Source organism: Choloepus didactylus, chromosome 19 (assembly GCF_015220235.1).
Source record: "Choloepus didactylus isolate mChoDid1 chromosome 19, mChoDid1.pri, whole genome shotgun sequence".
NCBI classification, from domain to species: Eukaryota; Metazoa; Chordata; class Mammalia; order Pilosa; family Megalonychidae; genus Choloepus; species Choloepus didactylus.
The window spans coordinates 54,655,923-54,683,121 of record NC_051325.1 but is presented as its reverse complement, the minus strand read 5'-3'; the positions used below and the strand labels follow the sequence as shown (position 1 = coordinate 54,683,121).

Below are 27,199 nucleotides of genomic sequence, written 5' to 3'. Positions count from 1 at the left end.
CCACAAAGCATCCAAGGTAACACCTCAGCAATCGGGTACCTTCACCAGAGGACGGCCAGTGGTGTCCGGAAAACCTCTGTTAGCTAGGAAGGCAGCTGGCGTCTGCTCCAAAGCTCCGGCCTCAAAACGGCTTTCTCCCAGGACGTTCCTTTCTAGCAAGCTTGCTTCTCTTCAAAACATCACTCCCAGCTGCACTCTCTTCCCCCCGAGTCAGCTCATTTATATAGCTCCACCGATAAGGGCCCACCCTGAATGGGCGGGGCCACGCCTCCATGGGAACATCTCATCAGAATCATTGCCCACAGCTGGGTGGGGCACATTCCAAGCAAATCCAACCATCACCAAAACTTCTGCCCCACACAAGACCACAAAGATAATGGCATTTGGGGGACACAATACACTCAAACCGGCACACTATAGTGTCTCTTACCCCAACCAACAAAGGAATACGATTACCTAATGCAGAAGGAACATTATCGCACCCAGATAGCAGATCAGCATCTGGTTAACCCAGTTTTAGAGTGAAAGGACTAATGAATATAGATCAGGCATTTCTTGGTATTGTATTTCAACTGGTGTACTTTTTTGGTTAATTAAATATTTTAAAATTATTTTTATTTGTGCAATTAGAAAGTCATTGAAAAAAATATAGTGATCACTTAGCATTATATCTCCACATTTGTTTTAGATTTTCTCTTAATATTTTTTGAAACTTTAATCAACATTTAACATGCACCAAGAAAGATGCAGACATTATAAGTGGACAACTCAAGTTTTTGCAACATTAAGATACCCATGTAACCAGGATTCAAAGCAAGGAACAGAACCTGACCAACCAGCACCCCGGAAACCCCCTCGGGACTCTTTCCAGTCACTGCACCCCCTTCTGCAGGGATGGAACCCCTGTCCTGATGTCTGACATGAGTAGTTTTATCTGTTTGAACTTTATATAAATGGGTTTGTTTGCTCAAAGTTATATTTGTGAGAGACATCATAGTTTTGCATGTATTGTAGTTAACATTTTTTTTTTAAAAGAAATAAAACATTGTGGATTCCTTTGGATCCTCATCTGCCCCTTCTAGATGCCATTCCTCTCCATTCCTACCCCATGTTCACCATTCTTATGAATTTAAAAATAATGTTATCAGACGTGCTTGAGTATAAATATGTATTACAGCTTTCCATGTTTTTATTTGCCATATAAATGGCAACGTAGTGTATGCATCATTATTCCACTTCCTATTTTCTGCTTAACATTTTTAAAAACTTGCATCATGTTCATTCATTGAATTTTAGTTTCTAGTCCCAGCTGTGTTGCAGTATTGCGTTGTGTGCACACACCTGTGTTCTCCAGGTCTATTCCAGGTCCTAGTGGCAGCCATTTAGGTTGCTGCCCCCTTTTGGCTGTTAGAAGCAATGCGCTGTCCGCATCCTTGACTTTCATGGTCTCCTTTGCACATGTCTGCATGTTTCCCTGTAGACTATTCCCGAGGTAGAGTTGCTGGGCTGTAGAATACACACATCTTCAGCTCCACCAGATATCATCAGTGTTTTTCTCCGAAGGGCTTGTATCAGTGGCAGCCCCCACCGAACACTTGAGTGTCCCTGCTTTTCCACCACCTCACCCACTTTCAAAGTCTTGCCAATCTGGAGAGACTGAATTAATATCTTATTGTTTCTCTGTTTGCTTTTTTGCTCATAAAAGATCATACTTTACATTCTGGGAAACCCAGAAAAGCTGGTATTTGTGTATCACTGTGTTCAGTAACTTCTCAAACCTGGCCCATTATCAGAATTACCAAGAGGTGTTTGCAGTGCATACTACTTGGTCCCATCCCAGATCTAATTTGGTTTTGGGATGGTTCCCAATCTTTTGAAACGTTCTTCACATTATTTGGCTTGGTTGGGAAAACTGTGCCACAGATCATGAGAACCTTTGGAATAGCTGTCTTCTTTCCTGAATTTTTTTTTTAAACAAATGAGAATCCTTCCACTCTGGCCTGGCCAGGTGTTTCGTGCCCTAGGAACCAAGGTGACACTGGCACGCGGGCTGTCGGGCATGTGGGGCTCCACCCCTTCTTGCCAGGAGAGCGTTTTCAGCCAGCAGTTGGCCGCTTCAGCTGCACAAATTCCTTGACTCCAAACACACTCTTGTAGCATCTTTCTTTTTCTTTGGAGCATTTATCACATATTGAAATCCTTTATGTCTGGTGGGCTTCCATGTCCAACACCTGACTTTTCTACTGGAGTGAGGGCAGGGCTGGGATCATGGCCAGCCCTCGTGCCTGGCGCGCAGTAGGCTCCTTACGTGCTGAACTCAGCGGCACTCAGCAGTGATTGCCAGTTACTATTTTTTTTTATGTTAGGGTAGAACACCTCATAACTTCTTCTAGCCTCTCTAGATTTTCAACAATCTTTTCCTTGTAGCATCATTTACCTTGTAACTTTAGTGCCTGGGGTAGCTCCGGGTTAGTAATAGTAGAAGGAGCAGCAGGAGCACCAGCGGCAGGAGTAGTAACAACATTAACCTTAATGACAGGCAACATTTAAATGGTGCTTATTGTGTGCCAGGCACTGTTCTAGGCGATTTAGGCAAACTAGCTCATTTAATTCTCACCATAACCCAATGAAGTAGGTAGCATCATGCTTGGCATTTGACAGAGACAGAAATTGAGGTACAGAGAGGCAAGGAAACAAGCCAAGGTTCACGCAGCTAGAAAGTGGCGGAGCTGGGATTCGAACCCAGGTTGCCTGGTTCCCAAGCCCCGGCTCTTTACTGGAGGACCTGGGAGTTGGGGTGTGATGGGCTGAAAGCTAATGGAGCACCCATCATCACATGGGGTGGTGTGCTAGTTATGTATTGCTGTGTGACAAATTGCCCCATGCCTAGTGGCTTAAAACAATGTTTATTACCTCCTGGTGGTTGTGGGTCGGGAATCTGGGTGGAGCTTGGCCGGATGCTCTGGCCCAGGGTCTCGAGGTGTTGGCTGGGGCTGCGGCAGTCTCAGTATTCTGCTGGGGCAGGATCCGCTTCTGACAAAATCAGTGGCTGTCGGCAGGGTGCGTTTCTCGCAGGCTGTTGGTCAGAGGGCCTCGATTCCTCGTGGTGTAGGTTGGGGGCTGCCCTCAACTCCTTGCCACATGGGCCTCTCTTTGGTCAGCTCATGGCAAGGCAGCCGGCATCCTCAAAGCGAGCAAGCGAGAGAGGGTGAGCAGGACAGAAGTCACAGCCGTTGGTAACCTACCCCCAGAAGTTACATCCTGGGAAGCATGTCACTCAGTCTGGCCCCCTCCGAGAGGGGGCCACACAGGGCGTGGGTACCCAGAGGGGCTCATGGGCACCTCCTCCAGGCTGCCCACCCCTGGCAGAAGGCTGCTGTTGTGATGATCCAGTAAGATCATTTTGAAAATGATGAATTTTAAGGGATTTTTATGCCTCAGATGCCAGTAGATGCTTCCAGATTCTGTGTTCTTGACACCTTTCAAGTGGGAAGGGAGCTTTCCCACACACACAGCTGCTGCTTTCCCGCTGGTCCACACCCGGTCTAACCCCTGGTTCTAAGCCACACCTTGAGTGCACATCTGATGTCAAGGACATCCTTGATCTGGAAGTAGTGGCGTCAGCCCTGGGGGGCTGTTTCCCAGGGAATTGGAGCCATGATCTCTCATGCAATTACTTTAATTTTGTTCCAGCCTTTGTATTTATAAGTTCTGGGGCCTTGGGCTCTGCTAAAGTCATTTGAGTGTTGACTCATCATTGAGCAGTGCCTGACTTCAACCATTTTGGAATAAGTGAGTGGGATACACCTCGCCTCATTTAGGTGTAAAGGACTCGCGTTCCCAGACGCATGCCATCTGATGAGATGTGGCCCCATGTCTTCCTGCCGCAAGAACAGGTCTCCGTGCCCTGAAGTACTTGTATATATGTTGGACGGGCACATCTATCATTATTTAAAAATAGCGTCCCCTCCCTCCCATTCCCTGATTAAAAAATAATCATCATTCATAGATCAGACATTTGGAACAAATAAATATATAAAGAAGAGGTTTGAAGTGATTCATCTCTGTTTTTACCACCCAAAGGCAATCACTCTACTTCTCAGGGAATTTCCTTTCACTTTTTTTTCTAAAAGTATACGAGAGTAAATATCCACATATGTTTTTATAAATTTATACAATTTCAGTATAAATTTTATGAATTATATTTAAAATTTTATGTATTTTTCTGTATTGATACATTTATCTAGAATTATATTTAAAATATTTATATATTTTACATTTAAAATTTAAATATAAATTCATAAATTTTAAATAAAATTGCCTATAAGACTTTCTAACTCCCCCTCGTTGAACTGTACATGGTAAACATTTCCTTGCATCATTAAAACATGATTTTTCATGTGTGCATGGTGTTTTGTTGAAAGGCTGGGCCAATATTTCATTAACCCTTCTTTTTTTGGGGGATGCTTAGGTTGTTTCTAATTTTTCACTACTGAAAATAGCGCTGCCATGAGCATCCATCTTTGCTCGGCTGTCTTTAATAAAATGCCTATTATTTTGCTCGTTTCTCTTGTTTTCTGACTTGCGTCCTTCTTCATCTTTGGACGTGGGTGGAAATCAGCATCCGAGATTTTTGGACCAGTTTTGCACTTTGTATAAATCTCACCACACTCCTGTAAGGAGGTGGTTCTCATCCCTGGGCCTTCTTGTCCCCTGGGGATATTTGGCAGCACCTGGGGACATTTCTGGGTTGTCCCTTCAGGGTGGAGATGTGCCTGGCATCAGGTGGGTTGGGGTCCTATAGTGCCCAGGGCAGCCCCAATAACAAATAATGATCTAGCCCAAATATTCATTGTGCTGACACCGAGAAACCCTGCTTGAATGTGTTCCTTACATGAAAGCGACTGTCCAGTTGCCGGATGTGAGAAAGGTGGCTCCACTGTACAACGGCTCTAGGCTTGGTCTAGTGACTGTTGACAGTTATGGTTTTGGTCTCGCCTGTCTCATCAAACCCTTTGAACATGTGTGAGCTCCTGCACGGGGCAGTTGGCAGCATCTTCAGGCCCTCCACAAAGCAAGGGCTTCTCTCTGCATGGCTCTCCACCTGCTAAGCAGGTGGCCGACATTCGAGAAGCCAGTTTCTTGGGCCCCCGTCTTCCTGATGGAAGGCCATGTCGCCTGCGTTGTTTTTGTTGTGGACAAGTTGTTCCACTGCCCCCCTTTTTCCACTTGAAGGGATCGAAGTCAGATCACTGGTGTAGATCACACCGTTGTCATTGTTGGAGGAAAGGAGGCCTCTGAACAGGGGCCAGCACCTGACCACAGTGGAAAAAGATGAAGCCCCAAAACAATGCAACACACCCGGCCGAGCTCTGTAAATTTATAGCGTAATCTTGCCATAATATGGGAACGAAGTAACCTTGTTATGAACTTGGTGGGAGGAAATGACTAATGGGAGGAGTTAGTTGATACACTATTTATATTGGACAAAATCTCTAAATGTGCTAGAGCTCCTTCTGTGGTAAAGGAAGCTGGGAGTGGGCGTTATTTCCTATAGCCATGTTGCTAAACACCATTGGGTAGAGGGGAAAAGGAAAAAAAAAAAACCCTGAGGCTTTCATGTTGAGAACCCACAGCTATCTTTGGCTGGAACCACAAGCAAGCACAGGAGCCCTACATCAAAGATAAACCGTGCATCTAGATGCTTTTAACATGCAGTTGCCTTTCCTTTGCCTGGGGGGTGCTTTTAGGGGTAAGTTTGCTCTTTTAATGGATGTTAATGATTAGAGGGCATTTGAAAGTTATTTTAAAAGAAGAAACTCTACTACTAATTTGATTTTGGGTATTTATTTCATATTCAGTGAAGACTTTATAGGGATTTATTCCAGGCTTCCTAGGGCAACAAAATTTAGGCCCAAAGTTTGGATAGCCATCCTTGATTCCCTTGCCCCATCTCTACGGCCCCCGATGACCGAAGCCATCAAGGGAAGGGTGAGATAAGAACCAGCCCTTCCACCATCCTTGCTCTAAGCCAGGGTTCTCAGCTCAGCAATGCTGCTGACATTTGGGGCCAAAGAATTCTTGGTTGTGGGGCTGTCCTCTGCATTGTTGGGTGTTCAGCAGCATCCCTGGGATCTACTCACTAGATGCCAGTAGCCCTCCTCCCCAGTTGTGACAACCATAAACACCTCCAAACATTACCACATATCCCTGGGAGACAGATCTACCCTAACCAAAGACCACGTCTCTAAGCCTTGTTCTTTGACCGAGAAGCTTGAGAAGTTACCATCGTCAGGACAGAGATAGGAACCCTGAGTGCGCCCTCCCCAGCTGTCCGGCACTGTGCCAGGTGCCTCATGGGGAGCATCTCGTGTAAGCCAAGCAGCCTTTGTGGTAAGAATGGTTAGTGCCACCATCTCACAGGTGAGGAAACGGAGGCTTAGGGAAAGGAGGTGTCTTGGAGCTGGCCCAAGCATATAATCCCCACACAGTAGTGCTGCCCTTTACCAGAACATCTGGTCAGTATGAACCAAAACATCTGGGCTATCTCATCTCTAGCCAAGCCCTCTAATAGACATAGGGGGTCCTGAGTTATCTAGATGAGCAGTTCTCAACTGGGATGATGATTCTGCCTCCCAGGTGACATGGGGCAGGATGTGGAAACGTTTTTGATTGTCACAGCTGGGTGAGGGGGTGCTACGAGCTTCAGGTGGGTAAAGGCTGGGGATGCTCTAGACATCCTACAGTGCACAGAGAGCTTCCCACAGCAAAGAACTGTCCAGCCCCAGTTGTGAATAGTGCCAAGGGTGAGAAATTCTGATTTAGATCATTATCTTATTTCCCTATTCTTTTGGGTGGACCACAGTTTGGAGATATTGGCAGTCCTATGTATAAAGTTAAAATTATAATGTGGAAGTTTGTTCCTGTTGTAGTGACAACTTGAAAAACAAAGTTCTCCAATCCTTTTGATATTGAATTCATCATTTAATAATTTTCCAGATGCTTTGAGTTTTCTTTTATTTTCTGTGGCATTTGCCCCAAAGTGAGGCTCCCTCTCACTGTTTATCTTTGACCAAGTGACAAAACATTTGAATCATTTAAGTACACTTTGTACACCATCCATCATGGGAAGTGGGCTTTGGAGCAGAAGAGGGCATTCCTTTTGGTTATTCATTCTTCCTTCCCCCTCCTCCCCCCAGGATGAATCAACTGGAGAAATTACATTTTACATGAAGGGAGCAGATGTTGTCATGGCCGGAATTGTGCAGTACAACGACTGGCTGGAGGAAGAGGTAAGCATGGCACGGGGAGTTAAAACCAGGGCACGCTAGTCCCTTGCATAATATAGGGAGGTGGGTCTCTGCATTAGCTATCTCTGGCTGCGTAACAAATCATCCCAAAGCTTAGAGGTTCTGAACAGAGGCGTTAGCCATTTACCTCACAGTGTCTGGGGGTCAGCAGTCTGGGGGTAGCTTAGCTGGACCTCGGGCTCAGGCTCTCTCACAGGCCACAGTTCTTGTTGGCCAAGACCACTGTCCTATCAGGGCTCGACTGAGGGTGCTCCAGGGTCACTCGTGGTCATTGGCAGGATGCAGTTCCCAGTGGGCTGCTGGATGGAGGGCCTCATTCCTCACTGGCTCTTGGCTGGAGGCTGCTGGAGTTCCCGGTCACCGCGTCTCTCCATAGGGCAGCTCCTAACCTAGCAGGTGGCTTCGTCAGAGTGAAGAAGTGAGAAAGCAGGCAAGGACAGTAAGACGCAAGCCACCGTTTTTCGTAACCTAGACTCAGCACTGACATCCCTGACTTCTGCTGTACTGCTTGTTGGGAGCCAGTCCCTGGGCATAGCCCACTCTCAAGGGACATCAGGAGGGGGGTCAGTGGGGCCTGTCGGGCAGCTGACATGCAGTGGGGGTCTTGGAGGGAAGGAACTCTAAGGGTTATCAGACCAGTTTTGTTTCATCTTTTGCTCCAAGTGGGGAATTCACATTTTACTTACATTAAAATTAACGTTTTTGAGTAGGGGGTGGCAGGCTTAAATGCCGGCAGGGGCCAGGCAGGTAATGCGAATGAACAATGCAGGCCCAGACAGATTCTTCCAACACAGTCATACTTGATGTACTAAACATACTGGAATATTCTTCCTTTGATACCTGGGTTTTCTGGAAACTTGTGGTAGCAACTGCTGCCCAGCCATCACTGATTGCTGTTATTTGTCAGATGTCTGTGCATGTTTTTTTCCCAAAGAAGCCAGAAATCTAGATTTTTATATGAATCATGCAGTGTTGACTTAAATTTAGACATACACGGTGCTGGTCAAAGAACACCTATTAATGGGGCCACATTCAGCCCGTGGACCACCAAACCTCCCCTTGAGAGGGTTTGCTCTCAGGGAAGATTGCTTTTGGGGAGAGCAGTTTTCCAACTTGCGGTTTCCCTCTCCCCTTGGGAGGGGGCGTCGGTGTCCCCGTCCAGCCCCTCCTTGGTGAGTGTAGGTCCTGGGGGTGGGGCCCATAGCCTGGCCCTCTGCTGACAGGTGCTCTGCTTTCCAGTGTGGCAACATGGCCCGAGAAGGGCTGCGGGTGCTCGTGGTGGCCAAGAAGTCTCTGACAGAGGAGCAGTATCAAGACTTTGAAGTAAGTTGTTCTGTGATGCTTTTGTTCTTTTTGCAGCCCCCATCCCATCTTGTCCCACCCTTCCCCTTGCTAATCATGCTGTAGCCGTACTGACTTCCTATCTATTGTTGAGCACATCAGGCTCCCTTTTATCTTGGGGCCTTTTGTTTTTGCTTATCTCTCTGCCCGGAACTCTCCATAGAGCTCCATGGCCCACTTCCTTGCTGCCTTTGGGTCTCAGCTCAAATGCTGCCTGCTCCGAGAAGTCTTCCTGGCCCACCTAAGGCAGCCCCATCCCATCGGTGTCCATCTATCACCCCGCTTTGTTTTCTTCATTGTGCTTGTAACAGTCTATAATGACCTCCTTTATATTTTTACGTTCTTCTTATCCGTCTTCCTTCAGGAATATTGGAGATACTTAGGATAGTAGCTTGGCACATAGTATACTTTCAGAGATTTTTATTTAACTCATGAATAAGTCACCCTCTTTGATACCAATTTCTTTAAGCTGTGAAAATTGTTGGAGTTGAACTAGATCATTGATGTTTATGGCCAGGGGCTCCAGTATAACTTCACTGGTGTGCTTGCTTATTGTTATCTTGTCCCATAGATTGTGCATTCCTTGATGGCAGAACCCTTGTCTATTCACTGCTGTGTCCTTAGCACCTGGTGTAAGGCCAAATGCACCCATGCATGAATGAATGGTGCACAGGAGGCAACAGGGCAGGGAGGACGGGCTTCTGGGGCCTTTGCCCTGCTCCAACCAGAGAGACTGGGCTTGGATCTTCTTTAAGTACTTGGGAAACTTTACTTCACAGGTGTTCTACCCTGATAAATTCTACTTTCCTTTCCATTTTAAGAGCATATGCTTTGAATTGGCCTGTTAGGGGATTTTGTTTCTCTTCCAGGTTTTTGCTAACACTGTAAAGAGGGCGTAAGCAGAGGGGTTGGGTGACTAGTCTTTGCAAGTGGGACTTTGTCTTTGGAAAACCTGTTGATTGAGAGTGTTCTTGGTTACAAAGTGTGTGTTGTGTGTGGGAGAACCTGTTTTCTTGAGATCTTGGGTTGTGCTAATCCCTGCGACAATCCCGTGAGGCGGGTGCTATCACTGCCCCCCTCATGGATGAAAGCAGTCGGGGCTCGGAGAAGTTAGCAGCTTCCTGGAAGTCTCACAGCTGGTGAGTGTGGAGCGAAGACTGGGTCTCAGATTTGTCCACTCCAGAGTCCGGGCTTAGCTTGGGTGGAGGCTGGAAGCCTCGGTTTCTCCCCTTTGGGGTCCACCCCACTTGGCGGGGTTGCCCCATCCTGTGGGGCCCCGGGGTCCTGGGCGAGGGTATGTGACAGGATCCTGCCCAGCCTGTTCCACTCTTGGAGCCAGCTTGTCAGCCTCTCATCGCCCACCCAGAGTGGTGACCATGTCCTGTGGGCTGTCCCCAGGCCCGCTATGTCCAGGCCAAGCTGAGCGTGCACGACCGCTCCCTCAAAGTGGCCACCGTGATCGAGAGCCTGGAGATGGAGATGGAGCTGCTCTGCCTGACGGGCGTGGAGGACCAGCTGCAGGCGGACGTGCGGCCCACCCTGGAGACCCTGAGGAACGCTGGCATAAAGGTAGACCAGCAGCCCGGCACCCGCCTCGAGGGCATGTCCTTGCAGTTACACCCAGAGGGGAGAGCGAGAAAGAGAGGGGACCACGAGTGGGGCTGCACAGTGACCTCGAGCCCCTCCTAAAGCAGACCAGTGCCGTCACCTCCCATCCTTCAGCGCTGTTTGTTTTCTGAATACATCTTGTTTTTCCGATTACTTTTTTTTTATTAAGATTTATTCACACACCATACAATAGTCCAAAATATACAATCAGTTGATCATGTTACCATTATGTAGTTGTTCATTGATCACCATGATCTATTTTTTTTAACAGTTTCCTTGTACCAGAAAAAGTAATAAGGATAAAAAAAAAAATAGTGAAAAATGAATACCCATATCGTCTCCCCCCCCCACCCTATTAGTCTTTTGCCCCCATTTTTCTACTCATCCATCCATATACACTGGATAAAGGGAGTGCGATCCACAGGGTTTTCACACACAATCACACTGTCACCCCTTGTAAGCTACAATGTCATACAATCGTCTTCAAGAATCAAGGCCACTGGGTTGGGGTTTGGTAATTTCAGGTATTTACTTCTAGCTATTCCAATACATTAAAACCTAAAGAAGTGTTAGCTCTATAGTGCATAAGAATGTCCAGCACAGTGACCTCTTGACTCCATCTGAAATCTCTCAGCCACTGAAACTCCATTTCGTTTCATTCTGCATCCCCCTTTTGGTCAAGAAGATGTTCTCAATCCCACGTTGCTGGGTCCAGATTCATCCCTGGGATTCATATCCTGCATTGCCAGGGAGATTTACACCCCTGGGAGTCAGGTCCCATGTAGAGGGGAGGGCAGTGAGATCATCTGCCGAGGTGGCTCAGTGAGAGAGAGAGAGAGGGCCACATCTGAGCAACAAAGAAGGATTCGGGGGGAGACGCTTAGGCACAATTCTGAGCAGGCCTGGCTTTCCGATTACTTTTACTGGCTGCCTCCCTTCGCTGCCCAAGGCTCCCCGGAGGCCAGGACCCCATCTGCCGTATCTCAGTACTCCGGGGGTGAGTGTGGAGGGAAGACCAAATACCAGCTCCTTTCCTGGTATTTACTCTCTTACATCAAAACCAGAAAACCAGAGCCAAAATAGAATCTCTTAACAGTTGTTGACAGACTGGCTGGCCAGCCATCTGTCCGTCAGTCTGGCTATGTGACTGACTGGCCACCTAATGGAGTGACTGTGCCAACAAACTGCCTTATTTACATTCTGTTCTCTATTTACTATTTAAGGCCCAAAAATGATATATATCCAGCAGTTTAATCAGAGAGGCCAGTAGAGGGTGTCTGGGGACCAGGCTGTATCTTAATGAACACGAGTCAAGCATTAGCAAACTCAGTTTCTAAATAAAAATTCCTTCAGAATGCATTGGCTTGAAACTCCTGAAAACGTGTGCATTTGTCACCTGCCTTTACCCAGAAGCAGCTCGTGGCCACGTCCTGTGTGTCCACACAAGGAGGCAGTGACGAATGAGCTCTGGCCGATTCATGACCTTCCAGGGTGCACACGTGTACACGCGTTTCAGTGTAAACCAGATTCCATCACCTCCTGTCCCTGTGGCTCACAGGCTTAGTTAATCACAAGGGAATTGCTAAAAAGATCCCGTTTTTGTAAGAATAGTTTGGTGGAAAGAGGGTCCCACTTCAGCTGCATTTTGGTGTTTAAATTTTGTCAAACTAGCTGCTTCTGAGACCTCTCCTCTTGGAGTTTTGGAGATCTACTTTTATGCTTCCAGCTTCATCCTGGGGCTTTTCTCCTCAAAATTCTTTTATCCAAAGGATGTGACGTTTCATCCACGTCGTGTAGAGTTGGCTTCTGGTTGCCCATGTTAGATGCTGGGGTGGGGAGGGGAGAATCTGGGTGGGTGGGTGCAAGTTAGTCTGTAATTGGGTCTAAGGTACCGTTTTTTTCCCCAGATTCAGAGAATGTGTCCTATTCAGCCCCTTTTATGGTTGTAGCCGCTGAGGCTGAGACGCAGCTTCACTGCCCAGGTTCTCAGGCTGGAAGCAGCAGGGCTGGAACCGGGACTTGATCTTGGGCACTTACTTGTCGGCTCTTTGTGTCATATCCCAACATGGGATCTGAAATATATGGTGCCCCTAATAACTCTTCCATGGTTTTCTGGAACTTGAGCCTCCCTCCTCCTTTCCTGGTATTTGCTCTCTTACATCAAAACCAGAAAACCAGAGCCAAAATAGGATCTCTTAACAGAATATTGTTTTTAAGGCTAGATGGTGTATTGAAGGAATCTACTGACACACACCAGGAACCCTGGTTCCTTCCTCTGACCATCTCACTGCCTAGGTTTGAATCCTGCCTTTCCATTTACTACTTCTGTGACTCCTGGCAAGTGTCTGGACTTCTCAGTGCCTCAGTTTCCTGCCTCATAAACAGTCATTGAAATCAGGAAATAATTGTTGCAATTTCCCTTCCTGTACTTCCCCACTGTCAAGATTTCCTTTGTTCAATTACTGCAAGGCTCCTCCTCCCTGCTGGAAGCCAAGAAAATAAATGGATTAATCAGGTGAGATAGCAAAGTAGGAAGAGCTTTCCATTTGGATTCTAAAGGCCCATATTCTGGACCTGCATAGACAAGCTGTGTGGCTTTGGGGCAAGTGTCTTGCCCTCTCTGATCCCACGGCTGTGAAATGTGAAATTATTGGATATGAAGCATGGGAGAATCTGGTCTGTTTGTCATCAGTGTTTTATATGCAGTTTTAATCTCTCTGAGCATTTGATGCTGTAGGACACCCCGAAAACAGCCTCTGTGCATGCTGCTTTGCACTTCTTTTAGATTATTTATTGCTTTAAGAAAAATTCCCAGGAGGGGGTTACAAGGTCGAATGGCTGAGCTTCATTAAAGCTCCTGAAGCCCCAGGCCAAAGGGCTTTCTAAAGGCATTGCCCCCACTTCTGCTGCTCCCAGCAGGAGTGAGCTGAGGGTCCAGAAGCTCTCAAACTGGGGTGTTTCCTGTGGTGTGTTGGGAACACCGTGATTCTCAAGGAGGAAAACGGAACATATCAATGTCAGCTCGTTGTTCCTGGAAACTTAGCTGATACAGTCAAAAACTAACAGTCAAAACCAACAAACAGGACCTCTTTCGTGCTGTAATTTCAGGTTTGGATGCTGACGGGGGACAAGCTGGAGACGGCTACATGCACAGCCAAGAATGCACATCTGGTCACCAGAAACCAGGACATCCATGTTTTTCGGCTGGTAAAGCATCCCGTGTCTACCCTGCAATGTCACAGTCCCGAGTGGGCCTGAGGAGAGTGGGGGCCACGAGCGGGGAGGGAGCTGACGCCACCGTTGGTGTGGGTGGAGTGACCTTGCATTGCTGTTGTGTTCCTTACCTTTTGGAGGGGTGGGGCGGGATGGGGTGTGGTCTCCTTGCAGACGCTGAGGAAAGTCAGGCACGACCCCTTCCCCACCACAAATAAGCCCATCCGTGTGAAATCGTGCATTCGATTCCCAAGATTTTACAGAACTCCTGAAAGCTGTGTCTTTGGATGAGATATAGATTCCAGACCACAGATATTGGGCTGTTTGCTCTCCTGAAGGGAAACATCTAGGGCCATTTAGGAGCCCTCAGAGGAGGTCTGGTAGATGGGCAAAGGGGAGCTTCTTGCCACTCCGGGGACCTGGAGTCCCCGCCGACTGCCCTGCTCTGAGGAGTTGGGAGGTGGAGAGTATGATTCCCCTTTGTCAGGGAGGCTCAGTCCCACGTATCTGAAATCCAAGCCAAGAGCTCAGACTGCTCGAGATGTTTTGGGGGTCTTGCCCTCACCCCCAACTTTGGCCCATAGCACATGGAAGCTTCAAGAAATCCAGCAGTTTTTTGAAGAGTAAGAACAGTGTTATGTAAAAGCAGATATAGTCTTCGATGTTGGTAAACTGTAGTCTGTGGGCTGGCCACCTGTTTTTTTTGTTGTTGTTGGTTTGGTTTTCTAATTGTGATAACATATATACAACATAATATTTCCCATTTTAATCACCTTCAAGTGTATAATTCAATGGTGGTAATTATAGTCATAATGTTGTGCTACCATCACCTCCATCCATTACCAAAACTTTTCCATCACCCCAAAGTGAGACTCTATATCTGTTAAGCATTAACTCTTCATTCCCCCTTTCCCCAGCCCCTCGTAATCTGTAATCCACTTTTTATTAATTTGCATATTGTAGTTATGTCATTTGAATAAGATCATTCAATGTCGTTTTGTGTCTGACTTATTTTATTTAACATGTCTTCAAGGTTCATTTCTTGTTGTGGCATGCATCAGAACTTCATTCTTTTTACAATTTGTTGTTTATGTAAACCACCTTTAGGCTATTGTGAATAATGCTGCTATGAACATTGGTGTATAGATACCCTAGTTTTAATTCTTTGGGGTATACCTAGAAATGGGATTATCAGGTCATATGGCAATTCGATGTTTACCTTTTTGAGAAACTTCCAAATTGTTTTCCCCAGTGACTGCACCATTTTACATTCCCACCAGTAAAGAATGAGGATTCTTATTTCTCTGATTCTTACCAACACTTATTTTTATTTATTGTTTTGTTTTGAAATATCCATTCTAGAGGGTGTGAAGTGGTATATCCCATTATGGTTTTGATTTGCATTTCCCCAGTGGCTAATGATGTTGAGCATCTTTTCATGTGCTGATTGGCCAATTGTATATCTTCTTTGGAAAAATGTCTATTCAGGTCCTTTGACCATTTTTAAAATTAGGTTGTTTGTCTTTTTGTTGTTGAGTTGTAGCAGTTCTTTATTACTCTGGATATTAAACCTTTATCAGATTTATGGTTTGCAACTATTTTCTCCCATTCTATATGTTTTCTTTTCACTTTCTTGATAATATCCTTTGATGTACAAAAGTTTTTAATTTTCATGAAGTCCAGCTTATCTGGTTTTCTATTGTTGCATGTGTTTTTGGTGTAAAGTCTAAGAATCTATTGCCTAATACAGGTATTGAATATATTTCCCTATGTTTTCTTCTAAGAGTTTTATACTTTTAACTCTTATATTTTGGTCATTGATCCATTTTGAGTCAATTTTTGCATGTGCTGTGAGAATTACTTGTTATGGAGTGGGGTCCACTTGGCTTTCTCAGTCCCATAGTCCCATGTGAATATCTGGTTTTTCCAGCACCATTTGTTAAAGAGACTATTTTTTCCCCGTTGAGTGGACTGGGCGTCTTTGTCAAAAATCAGTTGTTCATAGATGTGTATGTTGATTTCTGAACCCTCATTTCTATTCCTTTGGTCTATTTGCCTGTCCTTGTGCCAGTACCACACTGTTTTGATTACTGTAGCTTTGTAGTAAGTTTTAAAACCAGGAAGTGTTAGTCCTCCAACTTTGCTCTTCTTTTTCAAGATGGTTTTGGCTTTTCGGGGCCCTTTGCCCTCCCATATGAATTTGCAGATTGGCCTTTCTATTTCTGCAAAGAAGGCTGTTGGAATTTTGATTGGGATTGTGTTGAATCTGTAAATCGCTCTGGGCAGTATTGACATCCTAATGTTAAGTCTTCCAATCCATAAGCATGGGATATCTTTCCATATATAGGTTTTCTTTAATTTTTTTCAGCAAGGTTTTATGGTTTTCTGTATAAGCCCTTTTCATTCTTGGTTAAATTTATTCCTAGTTATTTTATTCTTTTATTTGCTCCTGTAAATGGAATTGTTTTCTTGATTCCCCTTTCAGATTGTACATTGCTGGCATATAGAAACACCAGTCATTTTTGTGTGTTGATCTTGTTTGACATTTTGCCAACTTCACTTACTAGCATTAGTAGTTTTCTTGTAGATTTTTCAGGATTTTCTGTATATAAGATCATTTCATCTCTGAATTGGGACAGTTTCACTTCTGTCTTTACTTGCCTGTTTTTGTAGATAAAGTTTATTGGCACACAGATTTACCCATTTATTTACATAATGCCTATGGCTTCTTTTGCTCTACAGCAGCAGAGGCAAGTCACGACAGAGACATGGATTACAAAGCCTAGAGTATTTGCCATCTGGCCCTTTGCAGAAAAAGTTGGCCAACCTCTGCCAAATGCTGACCTGTGAAGGCTTGCTTGACAGTGCTTTAGCTCTGACACTTCAGGCAGGTTATCTAATCTCACTAGGTTTCAATTTCCTTATGTGCAAAATATATTATTACTATGCATATCATAGAGTTGTTTTGAGAAATAAATGGGAAAATCCCTGAGAAGTACTTACTAGCACAGTGCCCAGCACGGTTTTAGCTGTTATTTTCATTATGTGGGTCACATCAGTCCTGGGGGGAGATGGAAGGTGATTATTGGCGTACAGGCTCCCCGATTCCCACAGAATCTTAACGAGCAGGATTTAGTTTGGCCCCGGGAGGGGAAGAGGTCCTTGAGTGGGTGGCCATTGTCTTCACAGTGGCTCCAGGAAGCCACTGTTTGTTATTTTGTTATTTTATCACCTCCAGAGAGCAATGCCTTCTGCACCCCTCTCTTTCCTTCCAGGTGACCAACCGCGGGGAGGCCCACCTGGAGCTGAACGCCTTCCGTAGGAAGCACGACTGCGCCCTGGTGATCTCCGGAGACTCCCTGGAGGTGGGTGCGGGGACCCCCACGAGCCTGTCCTCCTGGAAGCACGCGCCGCCCCCTGCTCCAGTGGTGGGAGCGTGAGGTCATCACCCCTGACCCACGACCTGTCCCTGGGCCCCCCCCTCAGGTGTGCCTCAAGTACTACGAGTACGAGTTCATGGAGCTGGCCTGCCAGTGCCCGGCCGTGGTCTGCTGCCGCTGTGCCCCCACCCAGAAGGCCCAGATCGTGCGCCTGCTCCAGGAGCGCACCGGAAAGCTCACCTGTGCCGTAGGTAGGCGTCTGCTGGCTTGTCCTGATGGTCTGCTTGTTTTGTTGTCAGTAAGGAGAATTGGATTTGGCTGCTGTGCTTGTCAAATTCCCTGGGTCCCTTTACATGAGTTGACTTTCTTTTTTCCCCACAGACTTTGGCTCTGTATTTCCCTTTGAGAAAAGTAGATAAGTATGTTCATAGCTTTTCTCCCTGTTTGGCTTGTCCTTCCTTTGCTACTGACCCAGGAGTGCAGCATCACAGGGGGTTGAAGATCACACACTTGGGAGCTGGGTCTGGGTTCAAATCCTCCGCTGGGTTTTTCTAGCCAGTCACTCTGGCTCCCTTCCCCTGTCTGAGTCTCAGTGTCCCCACTGGTGGGAAGGGGATAACAATAGTGGTTGCCTCAGATGGTGCTTTTCAAAGGAGTAACATTTAGAGAGTGCTTACCCTGGTGTGCAGGAAATGGTCGCTACGTGGCTGTGCCTGTTGTCGCCGGCCCTAACAACACAGCACCCGCCACTCTGGGCAGCCCACGCAGGGTTAAAGCCCTGGCTGGGGACGCAGCCCCATCTCTACCGTGCAGCACCTGGGACCCTGAGGTCTCTGACTCTCAGCTCCTCTGCTGCAAAATAAATCCCAAGAGCCCTTGGGTCGTTGGAGTGATTAAATAAGTGATTAGCTGGAGTAATTAAATGAAGCCATTCAGGTAGGGCATTTAGTAAGCAGTCACTAGAAGGCAAAAACTGTTATTTAAAGCAAGAATGGAATTTGGGAGTCAGGTTTCTGGTCCCCCTGAACGTCCTGTCTCTTTTCTCTGGTCTGTGTGACCCACAGGTGACGGCGGCAACGATGTCAGCATGATTCAAGAATCCGACTGTGGCGTGGGGGTTGAAGGAAAGGTGAGCATGGGAGGGGGTGCCGTTTGCCAGAGTGCTCGGTGCTCAGGTGTTAGGACAGACAAACCTTGGCTTTTTGCTTGTCAAAACAGATATCTTAAAAATAGTATTTTGCTGTGTTCTTTGGGTAGAGTGTGTGTACTTTAAACTTTTCCGTGGTAGTCAGTATTGTCAATAAAAACATCACCATCCGGCTGTGTGCTGATCTCTTGGGGGTTACGAAACAGTCGTATGTTTGCCCCTCATTGAAAGATGTTAGCGGCTGCAAATTTTCAAATTTTGTGCATAATAAAATAGTTTTTCTGTCTTTCCCTTGTGAACTCTATGCTTGCCTCTTACAGTTACTCTGCACTAATTTGTGACCTCTAAATAGGCAACAGGAGGTCACCAAGTTTGTTAGAACTGTGCCTAAATGAGCAGGACAGAGACCCTGAGTAAGGGCCAAGACAGGCTTCTGTACATTTGGTGACATATCTTCATGCGTTTGGTTAATTCCGTGTGCTTTTTTCTGATTCTCAGCCAGGTGACAATTATTTGAAGTTGCAGAATTAAATGACCCCTGAGTGAGAGCTTATATCTGAAATCTTTATAGATTTCCTTAATGCAGGTTTTAACTAGCATACTTGATTTTGATAGACTTGTTTACAAGTTCCTATATAGAATTAAAACATTGCCCCTTGTATATATTCTGATTGCTTTGGTTTTGGATGATAAAAACAGTAAGTATTCACTGTTAAAAATTAGAACAATTTAGAAATGGATTAAGTGCTTATATCTGTCTTTTAGAGAGCTGCATCAAACTATTAATGTTGGTTATTCTTCCAGAATTTTTCCTATGCATACATTACTAGGTATTATGGGGTTGTATGTATTTGTGTTATACATGTAATATTATGCATAAATATTACTTTCATGTGTAATTTTAAATGAAAAACATTATCTTATGCATTTTATTATGCAACTTGCTTAAATATGTTGTATCTTGGATTTCCTTTCGCATCAGGTACATGTAGATCCATACATTTTTACTCTTCCTTTAAATTTTTATTTTGAAAAATATCAGTCCTTCAGAAAAGTAGAAGTAGAACAATGAGCACCCGTTTATCCTTCACTTCGATTTACCAGTTGTTACCCTTTGGCACATTTATATGCATACACACACACACACACACATAAATGCATATGCGTGTGTATATATATATATATATTTTTTTTTTCTGAATCAGTTGAAAGTAAGTTGCAGACATAATTATATTTTACTCCTAAATACTTCAGCATGTGTCTCCTATCTCCCCCCCAAAAATGTAGCATTGATATAATAATAGTATATACTATTCATAGTCAGATTTCCCCAGTTGTCTTCAAAATATCTTAATAGTTTTTTTTTCTTTTAATATCCAGGATTCAATCAAGAATCTTAAACTGCATTTGATTGTCATAGTTTCAAGGCTGTTTAATCTTCCTTAATGTGGAACATCTTTCCTATCTTTTTTTAGAGGGGGGGTGTTTTGTTCTTCATGACATTGACATTTTTGAAGCACTGAGGACTGTTGTCTTGCAAAATGTACTACAGTGTCTACTGGTTAGGTTGATTAGATTCAGGTTCTGTGTTTTTGGTGTGAGTATCACGCAGAATTTATGTCCCGCCATTGCACCATGTCGGGAGGCTCTGATGTCAGTTTGTCCTGTTGTTGGTGTCCGTCGCATATTTTTAGTTAGAAAATTCCATTCTCTGACTGCACCATAAAGTAATGGCTGCACCATAATTTAATTCCACTTCTATAAGTTGTATCCACATGTATACTCACCCAAATGTGCAAGTCTGTATGTTCAGGAATGTTTGATGTAATATTGTTAGTAGCATCAGGTGTTTCCCCTCTTATGTTTAACTCTTAGAGGAACTGGATGTTATAAAGCACGTATCTTTGAATGATTCTTGGCTTCTGCTACAGATTATGGGGTGGGCCTAATCCCCAGGGTTTAATACTAGCTCTGTTTGACCTCCAAATTGTAACTATCTGGGATTCAGAATGTTTTTTATTTAAATGAATTCCTCTTTTTAAATCGAATTTAAAGTTGGACCACACCAACCTCACATAGCTTGAAACCAAAGAATGTCTTTATTGAAGTTCTTCAAAGATCTTGTTACAGTGTCTTGCTTTTTCAATTAAAAAAAAAAGTGTTTGCCCTGACCTCTTGTGCTGACAGAGCCCAATTTCATTGGATTTTAGGAAGGAAAACAGGCTTCGCTGGCTGCAGATTTCTCCATCACTCAGTTTAAACATCTTGGCCGGTTACTCATGGTGCACGGTCGGAATAGCTATAAGCGATCAGCCGCGCTCAGCCAGTTCGTGATCCACAGGAGCCTTTGTATCAGCACCATGCAGGTGGGTGGGCAGCCGGCACCCCTGCTCAGGTGCACGTGGCTACACCATGCAGGTGGGTGGGCAGCCAGCACCCAGCACCTCCGCCCTGGTGCACGTGGCTACACCATGCAGGTGGGTGGGCAGCCAGCACCTCTGCCCAGGTGCACGTGGTTACACCATGCAGGTGGGTGGGCAGCCGGCACCTCCGCCCAGGTGCATGTGGCTACACCATGCAGGTGGGTGGGCAGCTGGCACCTCTGCCCAGGTGCACAGGGCTAGGTGGGTATCGTGGAAAGAGCCTGGACTGTGCTTTGGAGCTGTTGCCCCCATCTGGCTGGTTCAAATCCCCATCTGGCCACATTCCAGCTGAGAGACCTCGGGCAAGGCACTTAATCCCTTGGTGCCTCTGATTCCTCTCCTATTATGTGATGATAACCATTCTTGCTTTGCAGAGTGGATATGAGCATATAATGGTGCCTGCCCAGTGCTTGACATGTAGCAGAGTAGAGTAAATGACTGGAATTGTTAAATTTGGTGCAAGTCCACTGGTTTGCCAGAGGGAAAGATGCAGAATTAAATGCTGAATGAATTCTCTGGCCCGTTCCGTTTTACAGATGCTGAGGCACGCTTTACCTCTAATCAGTGGGAGAGGCATGGGGAGGTCCTCTCCTTGCTCGCAGTGTCATCCTTGGACTGGGGCTGTGGAGCAGATGGTGTGGAGGTTGTCTGGCATCACAGTCCTACCTCCCTCAGGGGCCAGTGGGGAGTTAGACTTAGTTACTGTGAGAGAATGCGCAACTTGCTACCATCTTGCTTTTCCACAAAAGGATTCTAGGGCATATGAGTTATTTCCCCACCTTCTGTCTCACCAGTTCTTTCAAGATCTGTCATCAGGCTGCAGCAGTTAAGGATGTCCTGGGAAGGAGACCAGAGGGAAGAGAAGAAAACATTTTAGGTGTTGATAAGCTCTTAACTGTTTTACCTCCTTGGGCATTTAGGTGAAAATACAGTTGAGTGTCAAAAATATAGGAGTGAGAGATCCTGGGACCCACGCCTCTTCTTGGCTGCACCACTAAGTGGCGGAGAGACTGAGCAAGTCACTTTCTTCTTCTGGGCCTCAATCTTTCCACCTGTGAAATGGGATACTAGAACGTGCCTTGCCTCATGGACAGGCTGCTACGAGAAACAGATCTTGAATGTACGAGAGCTTTATAAGCCATCAGGTGCTAGGCAAACTGCAGGCATCCTTACCATTGTGAAAGTGAGACAGGATAACATAGACATAAGGGAGCATTTTAATTTTTAAGAAAGGCGTTTAAATCATACACAAAAGGCATCCTGCCCTTCAAAATGAGGCAGGACGTTCTTGTGGATGTGCATGGAGAATTCACCCTCCCCTGGCCTCCTCCATGCCTCTTGGGGGTTGCTTTATGTTTTAAATATCTACTGCATTTGTGAGTAGAGGAGCCCTTAAAGTGGTTTTCATCAAAATGATCTACAGCCAAACAGCTGATGTGGTTTGTCAGCTCCCATTTGTTCTTTTAATTTATCTTAACTCATTGATTGAACTGGATGCTCACTGGGAGATGAATCAACTGTCACTGGGCAGACAGACAAAAGCCATGCCAGCTGAGCTGACTTCTGCACTGCCCATGTACCACCACTAATGGAGATTAGGAATGGTTTGTTCATGGTGGTGTAGAAGTGGCCCCGACCCCTGTCCGCTGTGCTGAAAGTGGCTGTCTGAGCGCAAGCCCTGTTAGAACTGCACCTTGGCATGGGCCTTTTGGAAAGACATGGGCACAGCGTTATTATATTCCCCAGAGTGCGCTTTTCAGGTGAAGGCTTTACGGTCAGCACAGCCCTTTTAGAGAAAGGGACTCCTTATGTTGATTTGCAAAATGAACACCAGGTTCATGATGTTTTTACAACCCAGCCCGGGGTGAGATGTCACATGAAAGGTGTTTTTCCTGGTGCTTCGTTCTGAAATCATGGCCAGGGTGAGACTGGGGCTGCCCCCGGCCACGGCTGCTGGTGGCATCTGTGCCAAGTAAACTTGCATTCTTCACATGCCTTCCCGCTTCACCCATAGCAGGTGATAAGCGGGGAGAAGTAGCTCAGCCTTTCTCTATGTTTAGTTTTTTTAAAGCCTTCAGGCGACTACTGTCCCTGGCCTCCCTTTGGTTTTACACTAATAGAAAATTAGCTTTTGAGACAGCCTTTCTCCTGTCAGCCACACACATCCAGAGAAGGAACTGAGAGCATCGAACCTGATTTTTATCTCCCCAGTAGCTAATATTTTTTTCACTGCTAGTAGCTAATGATTTCCACATTAGGAAGCAAACAGATTTCAGGAAGGGCTTGTAACTGTCTTGAATGTTTTTGTCTTATTGCAAAAGTAGCATATAGTATGGTCTTTGTAAAAATTTCCAAAAATACAAAAATGTGTAATTTAAGAAGTGAAGGGTTCTCTTCAGTCCCACTCTTGAAGGTAACTGGTATAACTTTGGAGAATATTTTTCAAATGTGTTCCATGTGTGTGCTGACTTCTTTGTGGGTGTGCACTCCTGGAGAGGCAGTGATTCTGAGCAGTTATGAGTGTGGGCTCTGGAGACAGAACTGGGCTTGAGTCCCGGCAGTGCCATTAGCCTGTTGGTTTCCCCTCCTGTAAAATGCGGGTGCTGTTAGGACTCGATTTCATGGGTTGATCTGGGGGTTCACTGAGGTCACCTACAAAGTGTCCAGTGCTTGCAAGTTCCTGAATGTTCACAAAGTGGCTAAGCGTGGACTCTGGAGCTGAACTACCTGCGTTTGAATCCCAGCTCTGTTTATGAGCTGCGGACTTAGGCAAGTCACTTAACCTCACTTTCCTCATTTGTAAAATGGGGATGATGATAACAGTCCCTACTTCAAAGGGTTGTTGTGAGCATTAAATTAACTGAAGCTATGTGTCAGCTGTTATTTTTATTATATAAATATAAGGACTTTTGTGCTGGTTTTTGGTGACACCCTTTCTCTTCTGTGCAGGCTGTCTTCTCCTCAGTGTTTTACTTTGCCTCCGTTCCTCTCTATCAAGGATTCCTCATCATTGGGTAAGGACATCCAGACAAGGTATTAATTTTTTATGAAACCTCCTTAAAATGCCGCAGACAAGAGAAAAAACATTGTCCAGAGCCTCTTCAGTCCCCAAGCTCCTTGAACTCCTGACCCTGGTTATAGGCAGGCCCCCAATGCCTTAAGTTATGTCCTTGAACTAAAGTTTAGGCCCTTGAGACTGAGGAGGTAGAGTCAGAGATGTCTATGGTCTGTGACACTTTGCGTTCGTACCTGGTAATGAAAAGTAAAGCACCCTGTGGAGTCTGAGGTTCTCAGCTACTGACAGCAAGGGGGAGATTGAAGGTTCAGAGTTGGTGATTTCACTGCGGTCTAAGGAAAAGTAAAGGGGGGTATCTGAAAAGGCTCCTCCCTGCTGGGGTGGACTTTCTGCTGCTGGATTTGTAAGGTGGACCTTGCTCTTGCTGGGGATGCACAGATAATAAGGCCCAACCCAGCGAGCCAGCGAGCCCTGAGAAAGGGGCACTCAGACATTTGCTGCCATCAAATGCACCCCTTCCTGACCTGGAATGCCATGTCCCTTTTTACCCTTTCAGAGAATATGTTCTGTTGAATTATCCAGGTAGGTGGGGTCAGGTGACCAGAAGCCCCCGAGGGAGATGGCCCAGGGCCCACTCAGGGCTGTGGAGAGGTGGGATGTAGAGAAAGGCAGGGAGTCCCAGGGGAGAGTCTCAGAGAGCACACTCGCCACCTTTGCAGGCTCTGCCTGTTGGTTCAGAATACCAGCAGCCCCTGGAATTTGGCTTGCTTCTAATTGGGAAAACAGAGTGTCCTTTTGTCGAATCCTGGGAGAGCAGAGGACATGCCGGAGTCTGGTCAGGGGTTGCTTGAGCCGCTCGCCACGTGGCCTTCCGGGATCCACCCTCTCTTCCCCTCCAGCCTCCTCTCTTCGGCCTCACCCACTCAGCTCCGGCCACATTAGCCTCCTTGCTGTTCTTCACACATGATCAACACCCTCACCCCAGGGCCTTTGCACTTGCTGCTCCCGCTGCCTGGGGTGCTCCTTCCCCTGAGTCGGGTGGGTCACCCTCAGCTCCTGTGGTGTTTGCTCAAATTCACCTTCTCAGTGAATCCCTGCTTGGCTCCCCTCTCCGAAAGCACACCGCCCCTGCAGTCTCACTCCCTCTCCCCAGTATAGTTTCCTTCTTAGCATTTATCTCTGACACAGTATATTTTGATTTATTTGTTTATTGATGCTCTCTAAGTAGCTTGAAGACTCTCTGAGGGCAGAAGCTTTCGTCTGTTTTTCAGTGAATAATCGTTGAATGAGTGTAAATTGGGCTGTAGAGGCTTGGGGACAGGCTGGGTTGCAAATCGATGTCTCTCATTCCACTGGCTGCGTCTTACGCACGGTGCTTCTCTCCCCTAGATACTCCACGATTTACACCATGTTTCCTGTATTCTCTCTGGTCCTGGACAAAGATGTCAAATCGGAAGTGGCCATGCTGTACCCTGAACTCTACAAAGATCTCCTCAAGGTTCCTCCCTCCCTCCCCACGCCCTCCTCTGTTCTTTCCTTTGATTTATTTCACACAGACCCTCCACATCGGATCTGAACACACTTGACACCAGTGGCTTTCTCACTGTTTGGAGGCAGGAGTGGAAGTTTATGCTTTTTTCCTCAAGAAAGTAATATATGCACGTGTAAAGAATCCTAAACTGTACAGTAATATATAAACAGAAAACTGCTAACTAACAACTTTTAAAAAGCCCCTTACGGTTCCATTTTGCACCTACAGCTTGTGTCTTCTAGAAATGTACTTGTGTACCCTTCCCCAAAAATGTGGTGTGTGTGCATGCCTGTCTTTGAAGGATTTTTACTAAAGGGCAGATTTATTCCCTTCTAATGTCAATTCTCCTTTAAAAACTTAATGTCCCTAATGTATTCATATGGTAATCATTTTTTTTGATGAAGACAGGCAGGTTGCCTTGTGTAGCTAGGGGAAGAGTCAGGTGAGGTGGTGGGATACCCCACACATGGTACCCTGCTCTGATTGTTCCCTGTCTCTCGTTTAGGGTCGACCGTTGTCATACAAGACGTTCTTAATCTGGGTTTTGATTAGCATCTATCAAGGTAAGGAAAGGTGGAGCCACCTGCTTTTCTTGTGCTCTGGTGTCAGTCCTTAATGTCTGTAAACCACAAAGAGAAGAACACGGAACCCTATTATAGCAGTAATAGCAGGTGGCAGCGTGTCACAGAGAGAAGTCCTGCCTGGCAAGTTGTCAGGACTCATGGCCATGGAGTCAGATACGGGTGGGCTGTCTGCTGAGTGAGAGAACAGAGTCAGAGAAAACCATGTCAGCTGTTGATCAAATCTTCTGCAGTGTTCAGTCCACGTAACAAAGTGTAGCTGTTTTCCAGAATTTTCTGACACATTTTGAAAGTAAAGTCTAGTAGTTTCTGAAAACCCGATATTTATCTCATTAGTCTCCAGAGTGGGTCCCGTAGACTGCAGGGGCTTTTGTAAGACAACTTATTGGAATATAACAGGAAAATCTTCAAAATCTCTATTTGTATATATATATTTGTTCCTCACTCTTTAGAATTCCTGTTTTGGGGTGTGTATCATAATGCAAATAGTATATTTTCATAGTGGTCCCACTATCTATATCTACACGGGTACATATATATAATTTACAATAAACATGTATATTTGGGGTTCATTCTTATTGGTTTTAAAGATGGGATGTGTAATCAGAAAGTATAGAGATCATTGAATTTGTTGGCATGGGCTTGAATTGTCATTGAAACTTTTTTTTTTTGTTTTTGTATTTTTGAGAAGCATATCAAAGTGTAATATGAGCATCTGGTTAACAAAACAAATCCTGTACAAAAGTTTATAATGATAAGCAGTGGTCCTACCCCCTTTACATCCTCAACCCTTGTTCCAAAAGACAGTCACTTCAAGAGTTTTTGTTTTTGGTGTCTTCTCGCCTCATTCCAAGCAGCATTCTCATGCTGGTGATGTTTTTACTCAGCACGAGGCATTATCCGTTCAGTTTCGGCTATGTTAGATGAAGACTTACTGTACCCTCCCCTGCTTTCCTTCTCCTCTTCTCAGGATAGGGCTCTGGTTCTTTTAGTTTCTCTCTTTCATGATTTTTAAATAATGTACTTAAAATTCTATTTCATGTTCCATCAACTCTCCATACCCCTCATCTCCCTCCTTCTCCCCCCTCCTCCCTCGCCTGCCCTTCCCTTTGCTTCTCTTTATTTAAAATGTTTTTTTTTAATTAGAGAAGTTGTAGGTGTACAGAAAAACCACACAGGAAGTACAGAATTCCCATATACCCCCCCCACAGTTTTCCCTATTACTAACACTTTGCATTAGTGTGTTACCTTTTTTTATACTTGATGAAACAATATCATCATAACTATACTATTATCTGTAGTCCATACTTTACATTAGGGTTCACTGCTTTGTGCAGTCCTATGGTTTTTAAAAAAATTTATCTTGGTAACGTATATATAACCTAAAATTTCCCCTTTTAACCACATTCAAATATACAGTTCAGTAGTGTTGATTACGTTCATGATGTTCATCATCTTCCATTGCCAAAATTTTTCCATCATCCCACAGAGAAACTTCATACTCAGTAAGCATTAATTCCCCATTCCCTAGCCCCGCCCTGGCCCCCGTAACCTATATTCTGGTTTCTGACTATGAATTTGCAAATTCTAATTATCTCATAAAAGTGAGATCATGTAATCCTTGTCCTTTTGTGTCTGGCTTATTTCAC

General features: G+C 45.4%; 1 protein-coding gene across 2 annotated transcripts in view; it reads left to right on the top strand.

Moving 5' to 3' along the window:
- ATP9A (ATPase phospholipid transporting 9A (putative)) overlaps positions 1-27,199 on the top strand; it is a 137,125-nt gene that overhangs the window by 103,013 nt on the left and 6,913 nt on the right. The window contains exons 16-26 of one of the 2 annotated variants that reach the window (XM_037812484.1): positions 7,200-7,292; positions 8,550-8,633; positions 10,050-10,220; positions 13,368-13,466; positions 16,748-16,837; positions 16,959-17,103; positions 17,917-17,981; positions 20,210-20,365; positions 23,372-23,436; positions 24,828-24,936; positions 25,475-25,532. In XM_037812484.1, the coding sequence (XP_037668412.1) occupies positions 7,200-7,292; positions 8,550-8,633; positions 10,050-10,220; positions 13,368-13,466; positions 16,748-16,837; positions 16,959-17,103; positions 17,917-17,981; positions 20,210-20,365; positions 23,372-23,436; positions 24,828-24,936; positions 25,475-25,532 (1,135 nt within the window). The other variant, XM_037812485.1, reaches the window with a different exon arrangement.